The sequence below is a fragment of the Falco naumanni genome, chromosome 10, assembly GCF_017639655.2.
Source record: "Falco naumanni isolate bFalNau1 chromosome 10, bFalNau1.pat, whole genome shotgun sequence".
NCBI lineage: Eukaryota > Metazoa > Chordata > Aves > Falconiformes > Falconidae > Falco > Falco naumanni.
The window spans coordinates 15248814-15276677 of NC_054063.1; the positions used below are offsets into that span (position 1 = coordinate 15248814).

The 27864-nt window shown below is 36.0% G+C and overlaps 1 protein-coding gene across 1 annotated transcript in view; it reads right to left on the bottom strand.

The window, feature by feature from the left end:
• Positions 1 to 3578: 3578 nt before the first annotated feature.
• The window catches only part of SLC17A6 (solute carrier family 17 member 6), a 33411-nt gene continuing 9125 nt past the window's right edge, over positions 3579 to 27864 (bottom strand). Inside the window, exons 4-12 of the mRNA XM_040609321.1 lie at positions 15462 to 15576; positions 13567 to 13654; positions 13381 to 13467; positions 12361 to 12503; positions 10138 to 10287; positions 7845 to 7977; positions 7026 to 7136; positions 6071 to 6198; positions 3579 to 5704 (exon numbers count right to left, since the gene is read on the bottom strand). Coding sequence (XP_040465255.1) covers positions 5372 to 5704; positions 6071 to 6198; positions 7026 to 7136; positions 7845 to 7977; positions 10138 to 10287; positions 12361 to 12503; positions 13381 to 13467; positions 13567 to 13654; positions 15462 to 15576 — 1288 coding nt within the window. The 3' untranslated portion in view covers positions 3579 to 5371. The remainder of the gene's footprint in view (positions 5705 to 6070; positions 6199 to 7025; positions 7137 to 7844; positions 7978 to 10137; positions 10288 to 12360; positions 12504 to 13380; positions 13468 to 13566; positions 13655 to 15461; positions 15577 to 27864) is intronic.

The following is a 27864-nucleotide window of genomic DNA, read 5'->3' on the forward strand; positions in this document are numbered from 1 at the left end:
GATTTCTCTCCTAATACTACTCCAAATATCTGTTTATTACGTACATATATATGTGCATCTTTTATGGACATGTATGTGTATGTATATACAAATCTAGAAGAATACTCTAATGTGATTCATGTTCAGTTCTAAGGGAAGTTTTGCAACTGGATTAATCTTAACAACCATCTTTTGTGTGGATGGCTGGTACCTTTCTCATATGTTTATGATGTGAAATAAAATTCTTCCTGTTGCCGATCAAGTTAACCAGTTTAATTTGTTAGATTGCTAACGGCACGTGTAATCTCTGTATTTTCTGTAAGAAAAGCAGTAAAGGAAGTAAATTTACACATGTATAAATTATACATTTAGTGTTCAAGGTGTCACAGAGTAGATATGAATGAATTCATACTACTTAGTATGAATTGGAATCTTGCTAAACAAGATATAGCTGTACTGTTTGTCCATGTCAAATGTGCATCTTATTCTCTATTCTTTGTGCATGGAACCTGCCATTTGATCCCCAGGGTACAAGCAACACCTTGTCATCAATATCATCACTTAGGACTTCATGCCCAGTTTTGTTCTTCTCACTACTGCCATGAGCAGACATGAGGAAATTTGGTAACTCTTCTATAAGCTTTTCCTTAAATTTCCTACAACACTTTATTTCCTGTAATTTCTAATGTATTTTATGTTTGACATCACATCTGCCTTTTATACTTATTCTCTGATTGCTTCCTGATAGATACGAGCATGCCAGACGTTGGACTATTGCTCAGAATCTTACTTTATATTGTTTTCTATGCCTCACCCATGGCATTTGAGAAAACATGACTTGGCCTAAAGCAAAAATTTCAAGGATTCTATGTTAATAATGTTAAAAGCCTTACCAAGGAGGCATTTGCAAACAATCATTTTGTAACATTAATTCTCAAACATGGAAGACACTGTCTAAGCACCTGACCTCGGTATAACTAAGTACACAGGCTTCGGTATATACATAAATATATCATACATTTCATTCTTCTCTGTGCTTTGGGTTACAACCGCATGAAAAAGTGTTAAGAAAAGCTAGAATAGGATCATCAGACATATTACCTGGATCAGAGATGACATACATAGCTATTTAATTAAAATATCTAACTAGTTCTAGGTCCTTTGATTATTTAGCCTTAAATCTCACAGTGTGATGAAAATTATTCAAGCAAAAAACACAGAAAAATTCAAAATCAAATGGTGTTAAGTAGTTAATCTAGACTTAGACTAGCCTTCAAACTCCTTCACAGCTTATCCTGAAAAGAACAAAACGTTTCATCTTTCAGAGGCAGCAACTAAGACTGTGATGTTATCTTTCTAACATTACAGCTTTGAACTGTGACATTTATTCTGGCTTCCACATTCATTCCTATTCCTAGCTTCATGCTGAAAGAGGACTTCATTCATATTTGCAGATATTCTTTTGTCACTGTTATTCAGCCTTTACCTTGAGGCTTTCTTTTCCCCCATAGAAAAGTGTTTCTATGAAATTTGGTCCATTGAATTTCATGATCACTTCTGAAAGCAAAGAGTGCTTTATGATAGCTTTATCTCTGCAACAAAGAGCATGTGCTAACAGCAGGGATCTGACCATTGCAGGTTCAAATATTTAAAAAATTGTCACTGGTTAAGTGATACTATCTATATGAAATCATTTGAGGACATAAAGGTGAACATTTGAGGTGTATTCTATCCTGTCTAAACTCAAAGGTTTTCTATTTTAATGGAGCCTGGATTCTTTCCCTTCTTTTTACTTATTGTTCTTCACTGAAAAAATAACCAACTGATAAATAAAAATGTGAGAAATAATTCCTTTCTTTTTTTTTTTTTCCTTTTTTTTTTTCAACATATTAAGTGAGCAGAGAGTACCAGATAGGGGAAGAGAACAGAAACAGGTGGCAGGACAAAATGATCAAGTGACTGTAAACTGATTTATCAGGTTTTTATCAGATTTTATCAGTCTGATAAATGGGGATGGTTTCAGCTGCTAAGAGTTCCAAAAGAAGAACACTGTGCGGCACAAGTGTGGCACGTCTTTGGAGCTAGTCTTTCAATCGGAGCACAGAAGAGAAATCGCTGGCAAGGAAAGGCACATTTCAAAAGAGTGTGAAGAGGTATATTTTAGCAATGCTAATTTATAAAAATGAAGTAACAAGGGAGACACATAAATGTATTTACTGAGAAGAGGTATAGGAGTTTAGATGAAGGGTCACATTCCCTCAGCGCTCCTTTCCCTAACACAGATCCAGCTCTTGTTGCTTGTCTTTGCTTAATCATCCTTTGCAAGACCCCAATTGTTTTCTCCATTCCCCCTTCTTCTTTCTCAGTACTGTTCCTGATGATTGGTTCCTGTATTTTTCTGTGAATAGGAGTCTGTGAAGAAGTAAAAATCTTAAAGACTGTCATGCTCCTCTTCCTTCCTGGAAGAATGTATTCCTCTGCACTGCGATTTAACGAGGAAGTAAAGGAGTCAAAGCAGGAGAGTGCTAGAAAGAGCATGTGGAGGATCTGAGAGTGGTGTAGCATTTAAAGGCAATTGTTGAGTTCCCACTGAATTGTGCATGGCTGAACAGTGTGGCATCTAATACCTGCATTAAAGTCTCTCTTTTGTTGTAAGTAATTAAAAGGTGTCAAGCTAATAAGAAAAAAAAAAAAATTACCTCTATTTAATGAAAGGAAATTATTGAAACAACTCCAACTGCAAGCAAAGAATTGATTTTTATTTTGTTAATTAGTTTTCATTTTCTGAGCTGTCCGCCACAATAAACACAAGAGTACTTTTACAACCCCTATTTATCCCACTTTTAAATCTTTCAGGAATTTTCCATGGCAACATCACACCAGTCCATCAAAACAATTAGCAGTGACTTTGTGTGTTACCTGACTCAGCATCTCATGACAACTAGCCTATTGGTGAGAAACACGAGGCCCATTACTGCTCTGTCTAGTGTTTTGCAACCTTTTGTTCAGTTTGATGTTTCTACATTCTTCTGCTTGGTGCAAGAAAATTACTGAAGAACAAAACTTTTGTTTGAAAAAAACTTAGTTTTAAAACAGATTTTCTTGAATTTACTGATTCCCATATGGTCTACCTAAAGATGGAGGGAAAGTAACATTATGTTTCAGTTAAGGAGTCTTGTTGCAGGAGCAAGGAAGGAAAGAAATTCTGAGAACAGCAGTCTGTGATGCTTTTCATTTTCTTTGGAGAATGCTGATCCATGCCAGCTCTTTAGCTAACACAGACTAGTCTGTGTTTCTCAGTTTCACTGCATTGGCTACCACACTGATCCCTCTGCTCCTTTCTCTTCCATACCTACTCCAGCCATCCTTATAAGAGGAGGAACAACAATTTGGAGTTAGGCACCTTTCCCACCACACACCTGTGCATGGCGAGAGGAGAGAGTAGACAATGAAGGACATCGGGTATTCAGCATAGCTCCCAGCTGGGACATAACATATTATCTCCACATCAGTAGCAGAATTTGTTCTGCTGTTACTATAATATTAGTCACCTATATTAAAGTGCATCTAAAAAAAATGACAAGAAACTACAATGGTCCTTTTTTATATAAAAGGATAAATAGAGCATTTTATTAACACTTTTTGCAGCAACAAAAGTGACACAGTCCACATCTTTTTCATTAAACACAGCAAAAGCTATGGTCACATTTTACATCACTTTGAGGCACAAAGCAAAATACTTTTTTCTTAAGGTCAAGGTATGATTTGCATTAAAAAAAAAGGAGAAGAAACAATCCTCAAGTTGTATATTGCGGTAGCAGGGTTTCCAATCACTAGCACAATACAATGAACAGACCAAGAATCCAGAATGGATTATTACATACAATAATAATCATTTGATTGAATTAAGAAATGGATCATTGTTGTCATTTTAGAGTATTAAGAAGTGGTCTGGTGTTGCTAACTTCAGTTGGTTCAGTTTGGTTTAATCCCAACAACCCCAAATATATACAACAAGCTAAATGAAGGTTAATATATAGTCTAGAAGATTATGCACTTCATAATGCATTGCACTTATTGCTTGGTACACTAATGTTGCAGTCACTGTTGAGTTACGCTAAAAAGACAAGCGTGATGCTTGTTGGCTTTTTTCAACCCAACACTAGTTATTTACCACTTTGGTTTATTGTGAGTTTATATGTTACTCATATTCAGTGTCCATTATTATTAGGTTTAATTGAAAGACAAATACATTTTTTATTTCAGGGATTTCTAAAATAGCAACATTTTCTATAATTACAGTATCTTCAATAAACTTATATCTATGTATACAACTGTGGCACGGTGTGTAAAAATATGAAAGCTATTAAGGGAAGAATAAGGATTAAATTATTCTCTGTTTCTTCTATTGGCTTCAAAATATTCTGCAAAACAAATACATCCTTTTTCATAGGGCTACTTGCTCATAGTAAATTTCTCTTTGGAATTTTGTAAAAGACTATATCTTTTTCTAGGTTATATTGGGTTTCTTCTCTCTAAAGTCACCAGTACAAAGTTGGCATATACTGCAAAGAATAGAATAGTAAAGCTTGTTTTTTAATAAAGGGATTTGACAGTCTGCATGTATAGTCAGACTTAACATTACATATTGGTTTTGTATTAGTTGGTAAATACAGGGAAGAACATGACAACACCCATAATTTCTTAAGATTCTGTAAAGAATAGAAATAAGAATTTGTGCCCAAACATTCAGTATAAAACTTCTAAATAACTCCTTTATTTATCACAGAGTAGCCTGCAGCATGTATTCACAATAAACATACAGTATGTCCTATTTTTTCTTTAGGCTTGACACAATTACCATTAAAGGAACTGGATCAATCCTCTGTAAACGCCTAGGACTCAGCCTTTCTTTGTTAAGAAAGCTCTTGTCTTAGACTAAACACACAATTCCTACATTGCACTGAGTAAACGTGTGTATTTAACACAATCTCTTTCAATACAGTGTAACAAATATATAAGTGCATTTTTAATGATCAAGTAATTTTGGCTTTCTGAAAAGAGCATTAGATGTGCCAACTTGGTTGCTTAGTTGTGCTTTAATCCTTAGTTATGAGTTTTAGCTCTTGTATACTGCAAGTATCTAATTGCCTCTATAGTTTTGACCAGTAAACCCTTAAAACTCTAATGTTTATAGAACAAATATAACCTAATGAAAGTGATGACATGTCACAACTCATACAGATTGCACTTTGATGTATTTTTTTTTTACAGTAAGACCTTCCTGTTTGATATGTGTTTACATGTTTATACCACATTTTATTTCTGTGTGCAAACAATCACAATGAATTTAATCACAAACACTACAAAATATAACCAATATTTAGGTTTGTTATGAATAATCTCCTTCCTTGTAGTTGTATGAGTCTTGTACTTCCTCTTGTACAAATTCCTCTTTTTTCTCCCAACCATTAGGCCAGCCACCGTTGACCTGGGTTGTAGCACCATAAGACTTGGTGGTACCATAATTTACATAATTCTGCGTAATGTCCCCTGTCTCTTCAGCAAGTTCATCTTCATGAATAAAGCCACATTTCTCTTCACTTGTCTGTTCAGGGTCTGCCCAGGGTTGTTTCTCTCCTGAAGCAAATATGCCATAGAAGATAACACCTCCATAATGAACTAAAGCGGCAATGAGGAAGACATACTGCCACTCTTCACGTGTCTGTAAGAAGAAATTTGCTAAATCAGACTAGTGCATAGACTTATCTAATTCTTCTGAGCTGAAAGATTTAAATTAGGGATTGAGGCTGTGATAGTCAGCACAGCTAAAACATCTAAGTGTCCAGTTTCCTATCATTTATATGCATCTTTCTTTCAAAAAATCTCTTTTCTTTAACCTAAAAAACCTTGACCTGGTGAGCATATAGTGAAGCATGCTTCAAATTTCCACATTCCTGGATGCTATCCCCTGGAGGTCCCAGACTCTTAATACAGATGCCCTGGCAGGTTGTATTATGGAAAAATCTTTTATTTGAAACCTGGATTCCCATATTAAACTGGAAGTTTTGAAAACTGTACTGGCATTTACCTTGTTCTTTGTCATTGCTCCAACAATTATAGGGCAAACCATTCCAGACAAGGTCCCGACTCCATTAGAAATCCCCATTAAGATACTGGCATACCTTGGGGCAATGTCTAAATGGTTGACATTGAATCCTGCAATACAAAGGTCAGCAAACATTCACATGAAAAGCACAGCATTACTTCAGTTCTGAAAAGTAATGCTATCACTTGACAATTTTACTATGACGTATTTGGATTGGTTAATTGCACTTCATTTTCCCTGAAAGGCTTGTAATGGTTAAATAATCCTAGGGAGGCTGGCTTTTCTTTTTCTTGCAAAAATATATTGTAAAAGCATAACTAATGTATTTTCTTCCCAAAATTGAAGTTTAAAAAAAAAAAAATACCAGTAGTGACTGTGCAGAGCAGAGAACCCAGAAGATACTTAAGCAGGGATAAAGTTCATATTTCACAGTGTCATTCATGACCATTCCATGCTGTAAATAACATGTATTTCTTCTTCCAGCTTGTACCACTTCCCTTTCCTGTTGCCCACATTTTTCTTTTTGTCACACAGACCAGCAGAAGGGATTTCCCTTCTGTTCTTGAGTGGTAAAATGAAGGGAGCAAAAAGACATTATCTAGACAAGATTTGTTAATTATTTTTATAAATATTTGTTTGTTTTCTTGCATTTCCAGCAGCTTGATTCTGTTGAAATTTAGGCAGTAACTATTTAAATAATCTTAGGAAAAAACACTTCTCTGAAGTGACAGAACTCATTGTCCCCAAAATAAGCACTTGAGTAAGTGAAAACAGAAACCAAAATGTGGTACTAATTGTACATGCCTTAGTAATGATCATAAATAATGTCATTTGGAATTCTGAGTTTTGTTTAACTTATATTGGTGAATAAAAACCAAATGAGATGTTCTATCTCGTAGGTTAAAATAAGTTACTAATAACAGTAATATAATCTTACCGGATATGGCAAATCCACTAAAGCCTACAGCAAGCACTAAGAATGAAATAGCCACTCCTTTACTGTGAGAATATCCCACCACGAGAAGAAGAGTTGCTTCCATACCAAAACCTGGGGAAATCATAAGGAAAACCAAGCATCAGATTTAATTCCCTCTCACATATCACAGGCCTTAGGATATGATAATATTTCATAGGAAGACAGAGGCAAACATTACCTCAGAGTGGAATATAATCAGGTATTTCTTTCATCCCTAAAAATCACATGCCCTTGGTATCTCAAATAATCCTTATTTTGTTCTTTGTATGCTAATTTATTGTTACTTCCTGTCAGTCTTAAGATGAAAAGAAATACTTCTGATTTGGTTAGGTCATTCCAGCCAACCCTAATGGGAATATACACTTAATCAGCTTATGAATTTTGCAACCCTTATCACAGCCAGGATTCAGCTCACGTAACTTTAACCTCTCCAGTCAGCTATGTAATCTCAGGTAGTCTGGGCTTTTTTACTGCAGAGGGTGTTTAGCTGAGGAGCTAAGTTTCAGTAAGTAGCTAAGGGTAGGCAAATTACCCCCAAAAAGCTCATCTGTTTCTTTAACAGTCTAAATGCTTTTTCAAATACCAAACATATATATTGAACCTGGGAATACGAACAACTGTGTTTACTTTTATTTAGGAACTACATCTGTAATGCACAAAAAATGCACGAAGCATTGCTTCATAAATACATAAAGCCATGCAGTTTGGTTACTGTATACAGCATCCTATATGGACATTGAATCTGTACAAGAAGCTTGTTAATAAAATAGGAAGACTTACCTCCACAGTTCATTATCTTTCTCACAGTAGTGGTTGAAAGAATCTGCCTACTTCTTAAAAAGTCTGCAATTTGTCCCCCAATAGGAACAATAATTGTCATCACTAAATGCGGCACAGCAGATAAGATACCCACCTAAAATAATCACTAGCATTAGTAGAGTATAAACCATAAGAAAATATTGATTCTTCATTTTCTGAAGCATTCAGCAATTAATTAATTGTTTCTCTTCAATGTCAGGCTATGTGCTAAAACTGAAAATCTTACCTTTGTTTATTAAGTGAACAAAACTGGGGCTATCTCAAGTTGTCATAGAAATTTATGAAGGACAGGAAGAGTTTTTAAGAACCTCTGATGCCGTGACACTTTTTGTATGCAATCGTTTTCAGTTTATGTTTAAGCTAATGGCTTTTTTCCCCTGGCTTATAGTCCCTCTGCCCTTTCTTTTCAGAAAATTTATGATCAAATGTGTTAAACTGAATTACTACATTTCTGGGGGTGATGTGTTTGGCATAGCATTGCCCTGCAAATCTAACATGTCCAGACAGATTCCTCACATGCACAGTCACCATTTGCCTTTGACTTCTGACCACCCCTCAAGCTTCAAATTTCACGTGGGCAAAAGATATGTCTGAGAAACTCTGTATGTAGTGAAAGATAACGCACTAAATGTCCATTGACAACATTAAAAATGCTGTACATACTAGCAAAGTAAGACACAGTAATTATGTGGTGACTGTTCCAAGATATAATAGCATATTTGAAGACCGTTCCTTCAAAGCAGGACAGGGTATCTGTGAGCATGGCACAAACTGCCACTTGCTATCTTCTGTCAACATAACTGCCTTGCAGATAGTTGGGTTTAGTACGCATAGCTTTTCTTCTAACAGGGAATTCTGATTATTGGGTATGTCTAAACAAGTGCTTAAGCACAGGGGGTTTTGGGTAATTCTTGTCTGGAGAGCCTATCAGCTGGCCCAGAGTCTGACTTGAGTTACACCAGCATGCAGAGCAGACAGACTCCATGAGAACAAACAAGTTTTCTCTACTTTTCAATTAAAGTTGTACAGTTTTGTATTTCACTGCAGTTTATATGTGGCAACTAGGTTGTGACAGCTAGCTTCATGCTAATAGGTGTTTCTCCCAGTCAGCCAGGTATTAACTATGAGGTAACTATGGTGTTGCAGTTACTGCTTTGAGGTGTTCTTGGCTAAATGACAGCTATTCATTTATGAGCATCCATATCCACAGCAGGTGAAAACTGACTTTGCTGTCATTCTTTACAAAGTTCCACATTTCTTTGAATACACTCTAAGAAAAACCTTCTAGAACAAAATGATCAGATTAATTCTATAGGATGTGACCATTTTATTCCATGTGGAACAGATGATGTTTCAAGCACAGTGAAGCTTCTTGATATAACTCCAGCTACAGAAGGAAACCCATCTTTAAATGCAGGATAGCATTACATAATTTTGACATTATTCCATAGTACGGTGAACCTTTGGAAGCTATGCATCTAATTGTCACACCACAATTTAGGGTGACAATACCTCACGGAACAATATCAAAACAATACAGGTCTCTCAAAAGCACAAGCCCCCATCACTTTCACAAGAAGGAAATCTGTGTTACTAGAAAGCTTACTGTAAGCTCTGAAGGCTTGTTTGCATATATCCATATTTACATTACAGGTCTTATTCAAAATTCATATGAATTATGTGGAACCTCAGATCATCCTTATGTGTCATATTTTGCCACCATCTCTTTTGCTTCCTAAGTGAAAAAGGGGGATCAGTTCTCACCACATTAAAGTGGACCATAGAAAGGTGATAAATTGTACTATCCTTCCTAAAACTAGGTGGTCCTGCTTTGTAAAATGTGCTTGGAAAAATGGAACCACTCGTCAATGCTTTCTTTACAGCTTCAGTGGGATCCTGCATCCCCTGGGGTGTAAGGGACAGAAGTGTAATGGGTGTCTCGATACCTTACTAATATCAGGCATGATCTGGTTTCAAGCACTTAACTGAAGGTCTTTTTGCCATACAGCCCCAAGTAGATCATCACTGAATCTCATCCTGCCTTCACCTTCCCCTCTTCAATCCTTTGTCATTGTTGTTACTTCACTTATATGTGCTGGTCAAGGGAACAGGAATGGGGTAGGATAAGATTTAAGACTAGCAAACCCATGATAAAGATGCAGAACAGTTTTCTTTTTTCTTCCTAATAAATATCACAAATGTAGCTCTGATATTTACTTTGCTAAGTTAAAAGCTTTACATTATTTTTACATACCTTGCTTATTTCAAATCCAAACACTTCCTCAAAGTAAGCAGGCTGACTAATAAGTAGCAAGTAAAAAGTCCAGCTTCTACAGAAGTTTGCAACAATTATTGCATAGACTGGCATAGATGTAAAAAATTTTCTCCATGGAGTTTTGTATTTCTGAAACATAGAAAGGGGGATCCAGTCACCATTTCAATCATTATCAGCTGTCTTTCTTCCCTTCCCCTATCTGTTCTTTTCACCTGTACTCCAAAAGACTCATCGATCACAGCTTTATGTATCTGAATTCCAATGAAATAAAGTACATGCAACCAAATTTGGATGACCAAGATTTAATTTCAAAACATAAGCAATTAAAAATAACTACAAAATGCAGAAGTGGAGAAACTCAGTGATACTCAGCTATGTCACAACACTCATGCACAACTGCCATTATCTCAATCACGTAAACATGATTGTCTAAGTCCAAAATAATAATATATCTTCAAAAGACAATGTTGCTGTATCTAAGGCAACAGCCATATTTTACACTGTAGGTACACAAATTCATCCAGATTTATTTTAAGCATGTATTTTAGCATTTAAATCTTAATCCCAGAATTCTGAATGGTTTTTTTATCAAGACTCAGCTGAAACTGCTTGGTCAATATATTTTTTGTTTGTGTTATTGTATTTTTAAAATAAATCACATAATGGGGTGAAAAAAAAAAGAAAAAGACAGATGGGAAGAACTACAATCCTGCTGAGTCCCAGCACCTCTCCATGAGCCCAGGGTTCTGCCCATCTGTGTTGATCCAAATACAGGATCCAGCCCCAGATGAGTGTTGGAAAATTGCTTCAGCAAGGTTTCAGGCTGAATTTAATCTACTGTCAATTTGAACGCTGGCTTTTCTTCAAAGCAAAACAGCCCATAGATGGATATTTGCAATACCTTGCATACGGATTAAATTACACTTACATGAAAGCTAAGGATCCATTGTCACTTAATGAGAAGCCAGCCAGAAAAGCTTACGTGATACAATGGGAAGAATTTCAGCCTAAATACTCTGGAAACAACTGAACTATTGATACAAACTAATCACTCCCAAAAAATGTTTAATTAAAAAGCAACAAGATAGAAATTACCCAGCCCAAGTTATAAATGTATGGACATCCTCTGAAGTCTCTCACTTCATGTCAGATTTTCCAAGGCACTTACAGGTATAAGAACCCATGAATACTGCTGAATGCTATTGAATTATCACCCCAGACACTCCCTCAAGAACACCTAAAAATGTCAGCTATCAAAGAAAAGACTCCGTAATATTTCCAGTTCCCTATTTAATCTGGATCCAAGTTTTTTTACTAAGAGAATTTTTTTTTCCCCTGAGTTCAGTCAAGAACCAATGTTCTCACCAATTAGAAAACATAAGGAAGAGTGGTAGTGAGGGTCTGCTGGGAATAGATGGCAGATGAACTGAGGCTTAATTTTTTTTTTTATATTTTCTTGAGTCAGTAAGCATGGTGACAGTTTCTTTGAATCTTTTCAATAGTTAGAGAAATAAGAAAATTATTATTTTACACGATAGGATTGTTTAGTGGCTGGATAATTCTCTGAGGTCACAGCTTTTTTTTTAGGAATTCTTGAGAACTAGACCAGCACAGAAATAAGTCAGATCATAAGAAGTTTGATTGCATGTTTCCAGCAAAATTAGCACGATAATGGGGAATATTCTTATGGATCTCCTAGTATGCTGTATTGTAACTTGTAGTCTTTCTCGCAAATAGAATAGTCAGGATTTGCTTTTTCTGATGTTCTGAGGACTTCAAGAGACACTAAATAGTGCTCTTCCTCCAGTTTACTTTAGGATGAGGAAAACCTTCCAGAAAGGATTATATAGGAAGGAAATTAACTGCTTAAACTCAAGATACTATAAAAGTCTCAATAAAGTTGCAATTTCAAACATAGCTGTAGCTCTTTTTGATACTTTGGAGTAGAAAAAAAGGTATAATTTCCATGAGTGATCTTCTAGAAGAACTGGAACCTATATTTTTTTTGTGCAGAAGCAATATCCACCCAGAAGTTCCTCAGCAGATTTCAGATCTCCCTACCCCAAAAAAAATTCAGAAAAATGCTTTTCTGTCCTAAAGAGGAAGGGTGCTTATTTTTTTTGTTTCTTTGTTTGTCTCTGTTTGTTTGGGTTTTTTTAATGACTATCTCATAGGAAATCAGTGTATGAGTAATATTCTTACTTCCATTGCACCTAGAAGGTTGGCACTCTCTCCAATGCTTTCTTCTATGTACCTCCTTTCTTCATCTGTGATCGTAGGATGCTTTGCAGGACTCTCATACGAAACCAAAAGCCAAAACATGTACCAGACTATACCAAAGCTCCCTTTGGAATGGAAAGAAGGACTTTAAAAAGAAATACACAGTAAAGCAGCAAACAAGGAAAAAAAATCTGTGAATAATTATAACTTATATAAATGGCAATTGTTGTTACTTTTTCTGGTGCAAAATACATGCAGACCTGGAGCACAGTGAAGTCCTCTGGTTTTTATTTCAGAATTATTTCACTGGAAGTGAATATTCACTGGTATTTTAACACTGATTTGTACAACACAATGCAATGAAACAGCTTTCATTTCATTTCACCAGCCTGTAAATGAATTTCCATTCTGCATTAAGCCACTGTTGTTTGATTACTGCACTAATTTTTTTTACCTACAAAATACAAGACTGTGGCCTTGTTTTCAACATAGCAATGCACTTCCTGAGTAGTTTATTAACTTTCTGTAAGGCTTCTCCCCAAGTCACGTCAATTTTACACTGCAGAATGAATTCCTTTGGGACATTCTTTTCCATCAGTGTAAGTTAAGGTAGAACAACTAGTGTGAATAAAGTTATATAGGTCTTCAGATAAAAAACAGGACATCTCAATCAGGGCAGGTACTCTAAACTTACAGCTGTATAAATGAAAAAGTAACATTACATGATCAGAGATTATACAGATCTGTATAGCAGTTTGCACTGTTTGTACTAGAAATGACAAAGGTTTCACCAAAAACTAGGTACTCTTCTTATTTATTAATGTTGCTTTCCTGTTCTTTCCTTTAAATTTTGTTCTTTTTTTTGTCCTTTTCTTGGCTGTATTTTTAGCTTTATGGACCCACTTCCCTTTTTTTTTGGCCTCTTGAGAGTAGCTTTTACATTTTTAGAAAAGGTAGAGTAAGGTCATACAATATTGGAGTGAGATGAGCAAAAATGCATACCATACACATAGAACACAGAAGACCACCCAGTATATTGCACTAGAATTCCAGCTAAAGGCATTGCAATCACAGCTCCTGCATAGGAACCTACAAAACAAGACATGTAGATGAAAAGGGAGCAAAAATCAGTCTCAAAATACTTTTACGGGACAAATGAAAGAAAGACAAAAATAGAAAGTTACTCACCACAAAAGGAAGTGGTTGCTAACCTACTTCTTTCTAATGGGGGGGCCCACTTGCTCCAAATACCGTGGCAGGCAGGGTAGGTGACCCCCTGGGGAATGGGTGTGCCACAAGTTAGCTAATGATGATCAATTACTCATTTCATTGTCTTTGCATGATATTTTAATTGCTACAAACAAGAAGTTGAGAATGTTTTGCGTTTCTATAGCACAGTTTGAGCACAGCCATAGAAAAACTTTAGTTTCTACTAAAGCTGAAATGGGACTCCAAATCATTCAAGTGGCCTTATGAAACTGATATAAAACATACTTATTTCCTTCTGGTCCCCTCCTCCTTCCAGGAAAGAATTGCAAATAATTAAAAAGAAAGAATCTTAATGCACAAGTACCAGAGTCAAGGGCAGGATGAAAACAGAGACCCTCTGGAGTCTTTCTAATGCTGGGCTGATTTCTTCAGCCCTGTTTTGGTGGCCTTATAGCTTTTTTTGATCTAACATTTAAAGTATCATTTAGGAAATACAGATTACTGTTCCACTGCTTTAGAACTAGAAAATAAGATCAATAAGAACTTAAAAACATAATGTTAAGAGAGAAGGTTTTCACTGTCTTTGTCTTTAATGAACCTTCTTGAGCACTTAGAGCACATAATTGAATTATGTTAGTTGGTTTGATTTTAAACCAGTTACTTTTTAGATCTCTCTTCAAAACTAGCCTTTAACTTAATAATAGAAAAACAACAACAAAATTACATCCTGAACTGTTGCAATTCTAGAAAATGTAATAGGAAATGTAGAGAAATTTTCCACAAAATTCTTCTTTAGGAATCATGATGTATGCAGTTATGTAGAGTCACTTTTCTCTTAATCTGATGTTTTGCTTCCTATGCAAAAAGTAAAAAAATTAATAACTTTTTGCAAATATTGAAGTTACCATAAATGTTGAGCTTATCAGTCTCAATATGCAAAAGGTGGTAAAATAAATTAATTTGGTTTGAAAGAATGTCCTATAACCAATTTCATGTTTGTTTCAGTACTTTTGTCAATTAAAAAAAAAAAAAAAACGATTTAAAGACTTAATCTTAAGATTGCCGTGATTTATTGTAAAACTTCTTCAAGTGGTCCTGTTAAGGATGTTTTGCATTCACAATTCCTTTAAACAGCATCACAGAAATGAGGGGGTCTCAAATAGCTATTTTATTTTGTAATTACCCACTTGCTTCTGTTCCTCTCCTCTTTGCAGTCAAGCACACCTCTGTACATGCAGATCACTATTCAGGAATGGATCCAGATTTATACAGATATACTTCAAGAACTTGATTGACCGTTACCTAACTTTCAGGCCCATTCTGCACCCTTTTGGACTCCTTTTATACAATAAAGTGCCTGAGTTAAAATCAGCTCATGCAACTGGCCTGAGAAACAAAGAAACAGCGATCACAGGCCTAAAAGTCTGTCTTTCACTAAAGAAACAAACAAACAAATAAATTTAGAAGGCAGGCTCACTTTTTTTCTCTGTTAAGTTATGGTAAATCTCCCATTCATTCCAACAACAACATGGTCAAGGCCTACGATAAAAGCTTAATTCTTTATTACCTGTGAGGCTGGACAGCAAATAACTGTTGAGAACAGCACCAGTATAAACCCTATGCAGTACATCATTTCAGTGAAGTTTCAGTGTTAAATACATATCTCACTGACTTCTTTAGCAAGAGAAAATTTTGCTGTTTAATTTTATAGATGAAGGAAAATTAAATAGCTGTAATTCATACGTTGAAACCTATTATGCTGAAAATCAGTAATAAACTGAAAGCAATTCTTATTTGCCCCAAAAAGTTACAATTGCTAGTTAAAGGCTAACAATCATATCACATTTACAGGTTATGTTATAATTTTTCCATACCTCTACAAGGCCCTGCAAGATCCTAACAAAGATGACGCACCCATAGTGCACCCTGGCTGCAGACGGTATTAACATGTTGAGGGAGGACGTCAGCAGTATAGCAGCACCAAATACTCTGCAAAGGTGGGGAAAAAAAGAGGAGAGGAAGTAGTTTCAGCGTTGTTCCAATTGACTTATTCCACATATGTTCACATATCACTTTATATATATTTACACATATGTCCTTTATGTAGGGAATATACAAACTACTAAACTGTATTAGTTCCATCTCATGTAATAGCCCGTCTGGTAAGACCCAGACCAAACATGGATGTATACATCTTTGTAGCATAATTTCCTACGGAAATACAGCTTACACAATCACAAGTATAGATCTTATTCTGCCTATAAATCCCCACTCTTTTATTTAATTTTCACATCTATTTCAACCAAATCTGATTGAATTCACCACCCTCTGGAGAAACTAGAAATTAGGTCTCCAAATGGTTTGCTAAAACAGGTGGCCAAGTAAAAGAGAGACTCTCGTTACTGCTTTAATTGTACAAAAGTAGCACCATGCATCCACTACTTCTAAACCGGAAAAGAATCCACTTTTATAAATGCCTAAGCAGCAGAAAGAATTTCAAACACAGCTGGGATTTCCTTAGACACAAAAGTTAATCAGTCTGGAACCACATATCCACAGAAAACAGAACATTCTTTCTGCTGTTTTCTCAGAGGCTACTCATTGAATATTGCTGATTTTGATTCCAACAGCATCCTAGGAATTGCTTCAAATAAATGCATTACAATCTCTCAATAAAAAAAGAACAAAAGTGTGAAGGGATGATTCATTTTCAAAATTCCACTGCTTTGACTGAATTTTAATTTGATTCAGTTAATATCTGGGCCTTGTCAGAGGAAGCTTTTTCTCCAGCATTGTTATATGATTTTTTATGTGCATTCATTCTTTTATTGTAAAAATAACCCTTTTCCCCCCTCATTTTCCTTCCAGTGGGACTATGCAAAGGGATGAAGCCAGTAGCAATGAATGGCCACTTTCTTTATACAAAACTATGTAATGCTAAGATAAATCCTGGAGATGGCTTAACATATGACATCACAGTATCTGATGTGGAACTGATTTGACAGAAACCTTTAACCTTAGCATGTGTTCTTCAGAAATTGGTACAGGGCCATAAGTTAGTGAGAAACAGACCTTGGACTACAAAAGCAGGAAGCAGCAATAAGTTTCAGGATGAAAATTCTCCTCAAAGACATCTATGTTTCACATTCTCTATTTAAAATTACAGCCTGATACAAATCTTTAAATAGCAAACTGAATATGCTCCACTTCTATTTGACAAAGGACAGCAGAAAAAATGCTTCTTAGCACAGTAAGGAAGCTTTGTTAAATAGCTCTAAATCTGGTCTCCTCATTGTGTTCCCTATGATCCCCATCTCGTGTTAAACAACATCTAACTGGCTGTGCAGCACATTTCTGGCTTTGTCTGGCAGCATGTTCAATACATTTACTGGAACTGACTGATGCACATGTTTGTGTTCCACTGTGTGAACTATTTTGGCCTGAATTCTGTCTTTACTCTTGATTTCTTTAATGTGTAAGTTCCTACTCCAAAAGTACGTGCAGTTCATTTCCTTACAGTTTAATCCCCCCATATGTTCATGTAAACCATAATAGTGTCTTGGTTTTCATTTGCTTTTTTTCTTTAATATTAATGAGAGAAGTTTGGGACTCATAGGAACTTTGCTTGTGATTTTTACAAATTCTTTTTAAAAGTTAGATGTTCCTATTAACAATTTTTGAAGAGCAACGGACTGTAACTGTTCTAAAGGTTCATCAAGAAAATCTTTATTTGCTTTTAAGCAGGAAGAAAGGACTGGTTTGTATCCTTTCCTGCTTCTTTTCTGAATAGGTATTTAGCTAAGTGCTTAATGCAACAATACAGTTTTAAATTTGAGATTGAGCATAGACTTGCTGGACCAGATTCTTAGCTAGTGTGAATCATTGAAACTCTTTGTAAATCACTATTCCTCTTAAAATCATGCTAAGATAGAATATTAAAAAATGCCATGTCTTCACAAGGATGAGATTTAAAAAATTATTATGGTACGTAACAGTTTCTTCAACGAAATTTACTCTAGTTTTTCAGTTCTGTATTTGAAATCAGCTTCTGTTTGCTATGACTGAAAGCTGTGTTTCCCAGAATTGCCTTTGTTCCCACGTTCACTGAAGAGAAGCTGTTTCCTTGAGTCTGTTCCTTTGAGAAGAGAAAGGAGTATGTAATTGAAGGAATGATCAGAGACATGCATCTTCCAAATGAAAACCTTGCCTGTATTTAGACACACAAGTACCGGTGAATATTTAGTTACATCGAGGAGCAGATGATGAAATAATACCACAATGTCACTTGTAAGTCAATTCTCTCTCAAAACTATGCTTTATAGGAACAGCCTTCTCAAAAATAGATCAATTTTTCCCAAAAAAAATCTATTGATTTAAGGGTAAAATAAATCAAATTATGAATCTTGTAAGAAATAGCTTTTTTTTAATCCTTTTTCTTGAATGCATATTAAAAGCGGCACCATGAATTTAGTGCATGGCTATTTTAGTGAGTCAGTTTCCTCTATAACTCTTAATCAAGAGCAAATACATCTTCCTACATTTGCTTTGCATGTCCCTATGCACATCCATAAATATAATCAGTATTTCTTCTTTGTGCTCTTTTGTCTTGTTATATTTATTTCACCTCCATAAATACTAAATTCTTTTTCCTAACAGGGTATTGTGATATAGATCTGGGTTTTTTTACAAAAGTACTGTTTTACTGTTTTAAATATCTCAGCTAACTACATTTATTGTGATTTAGATCAAATAAGAATGATTTTGAGCTAAAATAAATCTAAGTATATTTGAATTCTGCTCACATTTGAATATATTTAATTGGGAAATGAAACATTCTGACTGTTTCTAAGGCAATTCTAAGGCATTTTACCAACCCATACAACAAACCCCAAAATTGCATCATTCTTTTTTTTTTTTTTTGCTTAGATTTTTCTCATGTTTATTAAGCTATTTTTATGATGTTATGTTTCACTTCTACTTCTCAAACAATTCTCATTTGCTCAATTTTGCTACAAAGTTAATTCCAACAATGGGTTAGAAAACATATTTTTCTTTAAGATCCCTATGTTTCCATGGCAAATTGACAGTATATGGGATTCCATAGTTCTATTTATTGCAACTGAAGATGGATTATATTCATTCCCAGACAGACATGGTTCCCTGTTTAAAATAAGACTTTCAGCCTGTTCAGGAACGTTCATTCCTACCCCACACCCCACTGCATCTTTTATGCATATAACTCTTTGTCCTCTTGATATTCTGAGATCAATTATGCAGATAGGTATGGCCCTTATAGGATACACAGTCTTAACGCTGCCATGCCTTGCCATGCATTTTTTCAGTCATGCTTTCTGCAGTGGCATGGATTTGTGGAGAAGACTTTATACCTCGAGCACAACCACCACTAGAGTTCACATGTCTTACAGAGTGAGCCAAGCCTTGCTGCGTGGTGTCCCTTGGGTTGAGCTCAGCCTAGGAAATCCATGTAGCTGTGCTGCTGAATTTCCATCCATTTCATCCTGGGCACACTTCAAGATCCACAAAACATATTTTAATGCCATGGCACAAAAATGAAGAGCTTTAGTAGATTGAAAGTAAACTGGGAAAACTACAGTATGCCACAGAGACAGAGCAGGAGAGGCCAATGACAATGCCATCATTCTTGGCTCTGACATCAGGAGTGAATTAAAATGCCCTGACGTGCCTTCAGGAGCCCCTAGACTTGGGGGAAAGTTCCTTTCTGACCTGAAATCTCCAACTGTGTAGTTATATATAGAAGAAAATAACCATATACAGAAGATGACAAATTAATAAATACCAAAGTAGTATGTCAAGGAGAGGAAAAAAAAGGTAAATCCTAGTCCTCATAAGTGACCAGAAGAAGCCCCGAAACAAAGATTTATGCTTTGCTTATCTATTTCTATTTCTAGACTTGGTAGACTCAGTCCCAAAAGACAGAATCTAACATTGATCCTCAGTGTTTTACTGACATTGGCATTATATGAAGGTCATGAGCTGTGACTTAGTCCTCCTGTAATACAAGTAGTAATAATAGCAAAATCATATTTGACTAAGAGACGTTTAGGATGGGAGCAGAGGAAGGAAATGACTCTAACATCTCAGGAAAAATGCTTAGAATGGAATGAGGTTGCAGGGGGGAATTAATCTTTTTGGGTTTCAAGCCAATTGGCTCATTTTTCTCCTTGGGGAAAAACTAAAGAGAAAGAAATGTATTTATTTTCATCTCTGGATTTCTAATCTGTGCATCTGTGCAGCCCCACTATCCTCATCTACCTTTTCCATACAATTCTTATTACATGAGCATTCTGCATGGAAGTGCATTATTGTTTCTCGACAGGAAGAAGTGCCAGCTCAAAAAGTGAGCTGAGAACAGTGGGAGCACAGATGCACGCCAAGTGCTGGCTGCCAGATGGGTGACATATTGGGTTACACGTGTGCTATCTGAAAGCAAGGGGTCCTGCCTGGAAGCATCCTTTCACCCCAATGACTGGGAGTGAAAATTGCTACAATGACTCCATAAAGCTGAAACCCTTTCATATGTGTATGGGGAGGAGTCAATTCCTCAGCTGTCAGAATTCCGTATATTTCTAGTTGCGCCATTTTTAAATATAACCAACAAATTTCACAATTATCTATGTCTCTATTCTCTGAATATGTGGTCCAAATTAAGGTGTTTTATTCTGGCTGTAAACGGAAACCTATGGAGAATGTAGCCCATGCTCCTTTCCGGGACACATACCTTGGCACTAGACAGTTTTACAGGAATACTGATCATATTATGGATGACATTATTTTTATTGGGTAAAGTATCTGTATTGAGAAAATACTTCATTTGTAAACAAGATCAAACTTTTTTCCTAGTCTAGGATGAGAGTCCTCTGTTGGGTAATGGCAGAAACTAAAAAGGAATGAAAACATGAATTTTCCTTGCAAAGTTTTCCCAACCTAGTTTAAAGATGAGATGAAAATTCTGTTCTTAAAAAATATGAAATTTCTTTGGATTCAGGTTGGTGAGCTGGCTATTTCCATTCCTTCTCCTTACAGAATCTGAACAAAGACTTATTTTATCAAACATACATAAAAAATAAACTGAGTCTTGACTATCCTTTGGTGTTCTTTCTTAAACAGTGCTTGTTTGGGAGAGTCCCAGAGCAGCAGCAGCTCTGAGCAGCTAAACGTGTATTGTGCAAAGGGATGTTTTAGACTATTCTGTCAGCTCAAGGCTGCTAAAATTTATGATCTTTTATTCTGACTCTACCTACTATCATTCATCTTTGACACACCACCTCCTGCAAAAGGCCAACAACACAACACAGAACTGATTTTGTTATATTTTTGTACAACCCAAAGAATTTCTTGTCTGAGAGGAGCTGCAAGGCTGAAGGCTGGATTAAATGCTTAATTTTTTGAGCAAAACATAATGTCTAGGGAGAGACAGGGCAGGAGCTAGCCGGAATTCCTGCAGGGATGCAGCAGTTTTTCAGAATCCTTCCTTCTGCAAATGTTGCTAGTAATGACAATCTGTGATCATCCTTTTTAACTTCTTTCTATGAGTTTTGCAGTGAGTGAATATATAGAAATTTCAGGGGTTTAGCTGCCAGTTAACACTTTCCTTCTTAGAAAGTGAATCTCTACCTGTATCCAGTGTGATGAGGGTCTTCTAAGCCTTTGATATAGAACATGAACATTTTGATGACCTGAATTTGTTGTGATTCAATCTGCCAGCTTTGAAGATAAATAAATCCCAAAATATTCAAGTCTTTTAGCAAAGCAGATCACACAAGGACTGGATCAAGCACCAGAGTAAAGTGCCATGCGGAGACTAAGTCAATTGTGTACCAGTAACAGAAAGTCCCTTTAACCTTCTGCATTCTCCAGGCCCCACCAATGCCACTGACTTGTACATGTCAAACCAAAATCCTAAATAGTTTTCAGGCTGCACCTTACATTGCCTGTTCACAGACCTATTTTTGCTATCTCAGTGTTATTTTATGAAGAACTTGGGCACTGTTGGATGACAGCATCTTTGCAATTGATGCAGAATGTAAAAGACTCCTGGGTCATTAAATTCTGATTGTTGCTTTTACCAGCAAGTGCATTACATCATCCTTTCATAAGCAGATCAGGTTCCATCTCAGAAGTAATTAGCATTTGCCCTACTTATTTTGGAGGCTTTTCCAGCTTGTTACTTCCTACATCCAGTAGATATCTTATACTCATGCTGTTTTCTTTTAGCGGGTTTAATCTGCAGTTTACCCCAGTAGCGATCCTATTTTCTTTCTTTTGGATCACTAAGCTAGCCAGGCCCAATTCACCACATCTTCTTTATTCTTCATACATTTGATAGCCATACCAACCCTCTCTCTCCTGTTTGAATTCAGCTGGGGAATCTCTCAAACCTGTGGTTTCATTTTACACTCATTATATCCATATATGTCTAGATAAAATTCTGACTCATTCCTTCTAGCTCATTAGCTTTGGGATGGCTTGCTCTTTAAGTATGTAATCTGCTGGATCATGTTTCAAACCAAGACATTCTCATTCAAATTACCATACCACGTTCCAGGGCTTAGGCTGTGATTCAACTGTCTCTGTTGATGTAGAGATATATAATACACTTATCAATGAAATCATCTGTGTTTTTAACTTCAAAATGTTTTGTGGAGCTGGTTGGGAGGATAACTGCTATGTGTTGGACTCAAAAGCTACATCTGTACTGCTTTGTGGAGTGTTTTCTGACATATAGGCCACATGTTACAACTGATTGCATCTGGACTGCACAAAGCAAATGCAGATGCCTTCAGAACAAAGCGACTGTGACATTAGTGGTTTTATGCAACAACCTAAACAGCAGTTTTGTTGCATGAAATCCAGGGTACATATTGTATTGGGGTGAAGTATCAAAGCAGGTAGAGGTGATTAAGGATATCTGTTGGCTAGAGCATCTGGAATGAACTATGTCAGAAGCATATGTGGGTTTTGTTTCAGAGAGGATTAGTCTTTTCCCCTCTGAAAGGGATTCTGGTTATGAGGTATCATACATGCAGTATGGATTCATGAAGGCTTGGGACCTGGAAGACAACTGGGAGTGACGTTATTTGACAGTATTGACATATCTGGGTGATATAATACCAATAAATAATAAGTTTCTTTATCAGATTGGTCTGAAAGCATCTGGTGTAATTTTATGTAAACTGTAGCAAATTTTCTACAGATACTGATTTTGAAGGATTTGGATCAAAGGAAGATGGAATGAAAAAATAAGTCTAAACTTCAGACATTATCCCGCTCTTGTTAGTTATATCTGAGGAAGCAGAGCCAAATTCTGAAACTTTTATATCCAGTCCTGAAATAACTTGTCAAGAGTAAATGTAGTTCTCTGCATTTAGTATCTTGAGGATTATTGCCATTCTATAACCAAATAGTTCCAGAAGTCCACATTTGTCATCTGAGAGTTATAGAGGTACTTCTCAGTAACAGAGAAAATCATATTTTAGTTGATAATGTTATTGCTTGAGGGTTGCCTGAAAGCTAGAAATGTAACACCATTAATGATGACTTCCTAGCTTCCAATTTATGTAAATATAAACAGTGCTCTGACTGACTTCTGAAAGGGATAATTTTCCTCAGTAATATCATGTGACAATTTTTTGTTTTCTTTTCAGCTGTTCCCCTGTACATCAATTGTTACCTCCTCGACTGCAAACTGTAAGTAACCGCTTGTTTGGAATATTTATGTTACCTATACTGATGTTTATTGATTATGTACCTATCATGTCACTTGTTCGTCTCCTTTGTAACCTAAAGACTCCTGATAATATTTCTCATACTCTAGTTGTCTTTTCAGTCTGTAATCGTGGTGCTCACCCTTCTTGGGACAAATCCTATTTCTGTTTAGGTATTTGAAATGGAGTAAGTGAAAATGAACCAGGTATGGGGAGACACTGCTTGGCTATTCTATGATGTATATTATCATTCTGACTTTTCTCTAGTATAGGCTAATTTGTTGATGACTCTGTTGACCCCTCTACTGTAGACATATTCCTGTGTAATGCTCAGCCTGACAGTTTATGGCTTCACAAATGATAGGCAGAATATAGTGGGTTTTTTCTGAATCTGGCCTTTAATTTGCATAAAATGGCATAGGTCTAACAAAGCTGGGATTATGCCATGAATATTAGAGTGGTTGATGAACTCAGCTGCCCAGCAAAACAGATCGAATAAGCTACCTTTGACATTAGAGAGGAACACTTATTCCCAAGTGCCAGTCTTAGGCTGAACATGCTTCATGAGAGAATTGCTTAAAACCAATCCTCTTTAATAACAGTCTGTGGCCAGAAGCCATAGTATAGCAGTGTTATTTGGCTTTCTTAAAATGTGATAAAATAGGTTATTTTCATTCATATGTGTACAGGGGAGGAGGGGTATGTGTATGTCTGTGTGCCCTTCATACCAAATCCTATTATAAGCCCTTCATCAAGCATTAATATGTAAAAGCCGACCTCCCGCCATCTAATCTAGTATAATAAGGGCTTGGGTACATTATTAATTTTTGTCACACATCTGAGGCCCCCTTTTATCAACCAAAACCCCCATCCAAATCCCTTGTTGCATCATTAAATTGTGAAAACAGCTTCATCATTCATGACAGAAAAATGGAAGGACCCTGAGCCATATGGCAGAGGGAGCAGTGGTACCAGCCACCCACAGATATTTCCCCAGTCCCCTCCTTGCAGTGACTGGTGTTTAAAAGACCCTGCAATGCAGTAGGGTGGCAAAGTCTTCTGGATTTTTTGTACAATATTGGCTTCTTTGGCTGGAAACAGATGAACCCAACAGTAGTGCCTGGGATTGGAGCCCAGTTATATCTGCAGGATTTTGAACTGAACATGAAAGGTGGGGTTGGCAGGTACAGCTTTGGGGGTTCTCTCTTGTAGTGCAAGGTCATCTTAAGTCTTCAGAAGTTCGGAGGCTGGCTCTTGTCTAACCACCCACAAATCCCCTGGTCATGCTGTGAATTGTACAGTTTGCAAATCAGAAAAACACACAATGGGTCTACCTGCTAAAGCAGAGTGAATAATTCCTCTTTTTAAAAATGAAAAATATAAAGATGTAAAGTTCTAGGAAATCTTTGTACTTGTATTCCTAAACAATACTTTACCTGACATTTTTTATGCTTGTTGTCATTAAGGCTGTGTTAGAAAAAAACATTCTGATTTCACTGATGCACTAATGACACAGTTTCAGCGACAATCTTTGGGTCTCTGAGATGAGATGCACTGACATACAGTCATCTGAAACACCATTCAGTTTATTCATGCAGATAATCCTATTGGATTACTTGCTGGGAAGAAGGATTTAGGCCTTAATAACAAGATGAATGGCATTTTGAAAACAAAGATGAATTTGAAGTGAAAGGCTGATTTATATATTTTCATTCAGGTTAGAATGTGACAATGATGAAGGGTTCAACACAGGTGAGAGATAATAATATTGTAAAGAAATCTAGTATACTTATGTAGTGACGACTCTTAATGTGAATGGTGCCAGGATTTGCAGTTTAACAGATAATAAGAAATATAGGTCATTATCACAGAATTATATGCTGACTTTATTTTTTAAAAAATTGTCATTCTATTCTGCCCTTTGTATTTCTTTGTGTAAGAAAATTCTAATATTTGAGTACACGCATATGAGATAAAATGGTCACTCAGGTTTGTTTTACCAAAAAGAAGCCTGTGATCTATTTTTGAAAAGTACTTGCCACATACAACCAAAACCTGCATTTCTGTTTTAAATATTTAAGCGCAAACTTGGGAATTACATTCCTGTCCTGTGTAATCTAACAATGACCCATTAATTTCCTGATTTACAGCAAATATTTAAACTGTTCACTTTGGTAATCGATGAGGAAATACTGCCACAGCATTTTGGTAATACTTTTGGTTGGACAAGGGGTTTATTACAGATTTCCAGCATGATTTTTTAAGAATTTTTAAAGAGTGTGTCAGAAGTTAAAATATAATGACATTTAAATTATCCTGAGATGAGGTGGTAAAAGCCAGTACAGTTTCACACCTTTCCATGTATGTGTGACAGCACAGCAGGTAGTTTATTTGCAGACAGCTGTAGCTTCACAGTAGAATGCATGTGAAATAGGAAATATTAATTTAAATAAAATTATTCTATTTCTAGATTAAAAACAAAACAAGTGCTTAGCTTTAAGGTCATCTAGCATGACATTCCCTATGGCATTAACCCTTATGTTTCACTTGCTTATCCCTTATATTTTCCTTAATCATCCCTGTACTGAAAACATTTTATAGTGGCTAAAATACAACTTCCAATGTAAGACTTTAACACCCAAAGAAGAATCTAGCATATAATTTCTCTGGTTGGGCAACCGGTGTTTAGTCATTATTGTTAATATTTATGCCTTTTTTTTCATTTCTATGGCTGCAATTTACTGATTCTTATTATATCTTTCCAAGGAACTAAAGCACACATTTATACCCAGCAATTTTTTCCAGTGGATTTATATGCATACTTTGTAAACAAATTACCTCTTAGTACTCTTTTTTTATGTATTGATATCCTGAATACATAGTTCTTGCTATTTCTTCCACTATGTGATATTATATACTGTCATCTTTTAAGTAATTAATGATCTCTAATTCAATCTCTAATTTTTTGACACTCATATCATGTATGTACTGAAATTACCCACAACAGTCCAAGCTTAGTGTCATCGACCTAAATACACTCACTGCACTAAATACAGAAAAATAAATATCCCAGGATTGCATTGACTTTCTTATTAGAGCATCATGCTGGAAGCACATGATGGTTTTCTAGTGCAGCATGGCTTAAAATCCCACTCGGTGTGACTGCTTTACAGGGTGGCTCCCCACTCCCTGATGTTACTTTGCACTTGAGTGTCGTGTATATTGACCAGAATTCAGTTTAGCAAATAGCGTTTAACATACCATCTGATTGTCTGGTCCTTTCTATACCTGCAAGCTCATCAGCATTTGTACATATCCTGAAATGGCTGATGAAGTGTAAAGATCACAGTAGATCCTGTTTAAGGAATAGTCAGCAGTATCATAAAAGTATCTCGGTCTTTGAAGGGTTCATAAACACTAACCAGTTAATCATCAGTCTCCCAATGTGGTAATATCACTAGTTTAGTTACAGGCACTCACTTGGTTGTGCGAAACACAAAAAGAAGGGGTTTCATCACACCACATGATAACTGGAGCCAACACCCCAAGTAACCTGGGGTCCCTATACAGTGTACAGGCAGAGATATAGAGGGGCATATTCTGGGAATGACACAATATACCTGAGGTCTGAAGTGCTTGCCAACTCACTCACTCAGTTAAATAGTATAAACCTTCCTGGAGTAGCTCAAAGTCAAGAAAAATTGCACCAGTTTCCAGTTGTCTGTTTTGGATGCATCAGAACAGCAAAATCTGTTCTGTTTATAATTTAGTTGTTCAGATACTACAAAAGAATGTAATCATTAAATGACATTTCTGAAATTCATATCAGGATATTGCATTGTTTCAGAACATTGAAACATCTTGGCCACTGATGTTTAAATTAATTCCATTTAAATCAATTTTTTTTAATTATAGAGTTGAAGAACCAAAAAACTGAATTTCTTTTTCTTTCTTTTAATAAGATTTCAGTCACCAAGAATGATGATTGTTTTTTAAAATCTGTAAAGATTAGATGAATTCTGATTAGCCCTAGCAAAAGTTCTTTTCATGGACTAAGTAGAAATGCAGACTAGGTGGGGTTGAAGGACTGGCAGAATTTCATACTCTTCCTGTTCACATAGTATCATGATCATATAATGACAACCTCTCTGGCAGGAGCCTCTCTAATGCTGATATTAAAACTTGCAGTTTAAAAGCATTCAAATGAGATTTATGTGGTTTAAAATGGCATTAACCACCATTATGAGTAATAGCTCAGCTGATTAAATAGCGTGGATACATGGTATTAGGGCATCACACTTGAATTTTAATGTTTTCTTACATTTTTCAAGGAAAAATACTTTTAAACAATGCAAAAGCAACTCAGTTCCCTCCTTCTGAAAATTCTGCTTACACCAGGTCAAATCCACTGTGATTTAGTGAAAAACATAGCTCTGAACCCCCAAAAATCTAAAAAAAAAAACCAACAACCAAAAAACCAAAAAATGATCTCACTCTTTATTAACATTTTGAAGAGAAAGACTTGCGGTTA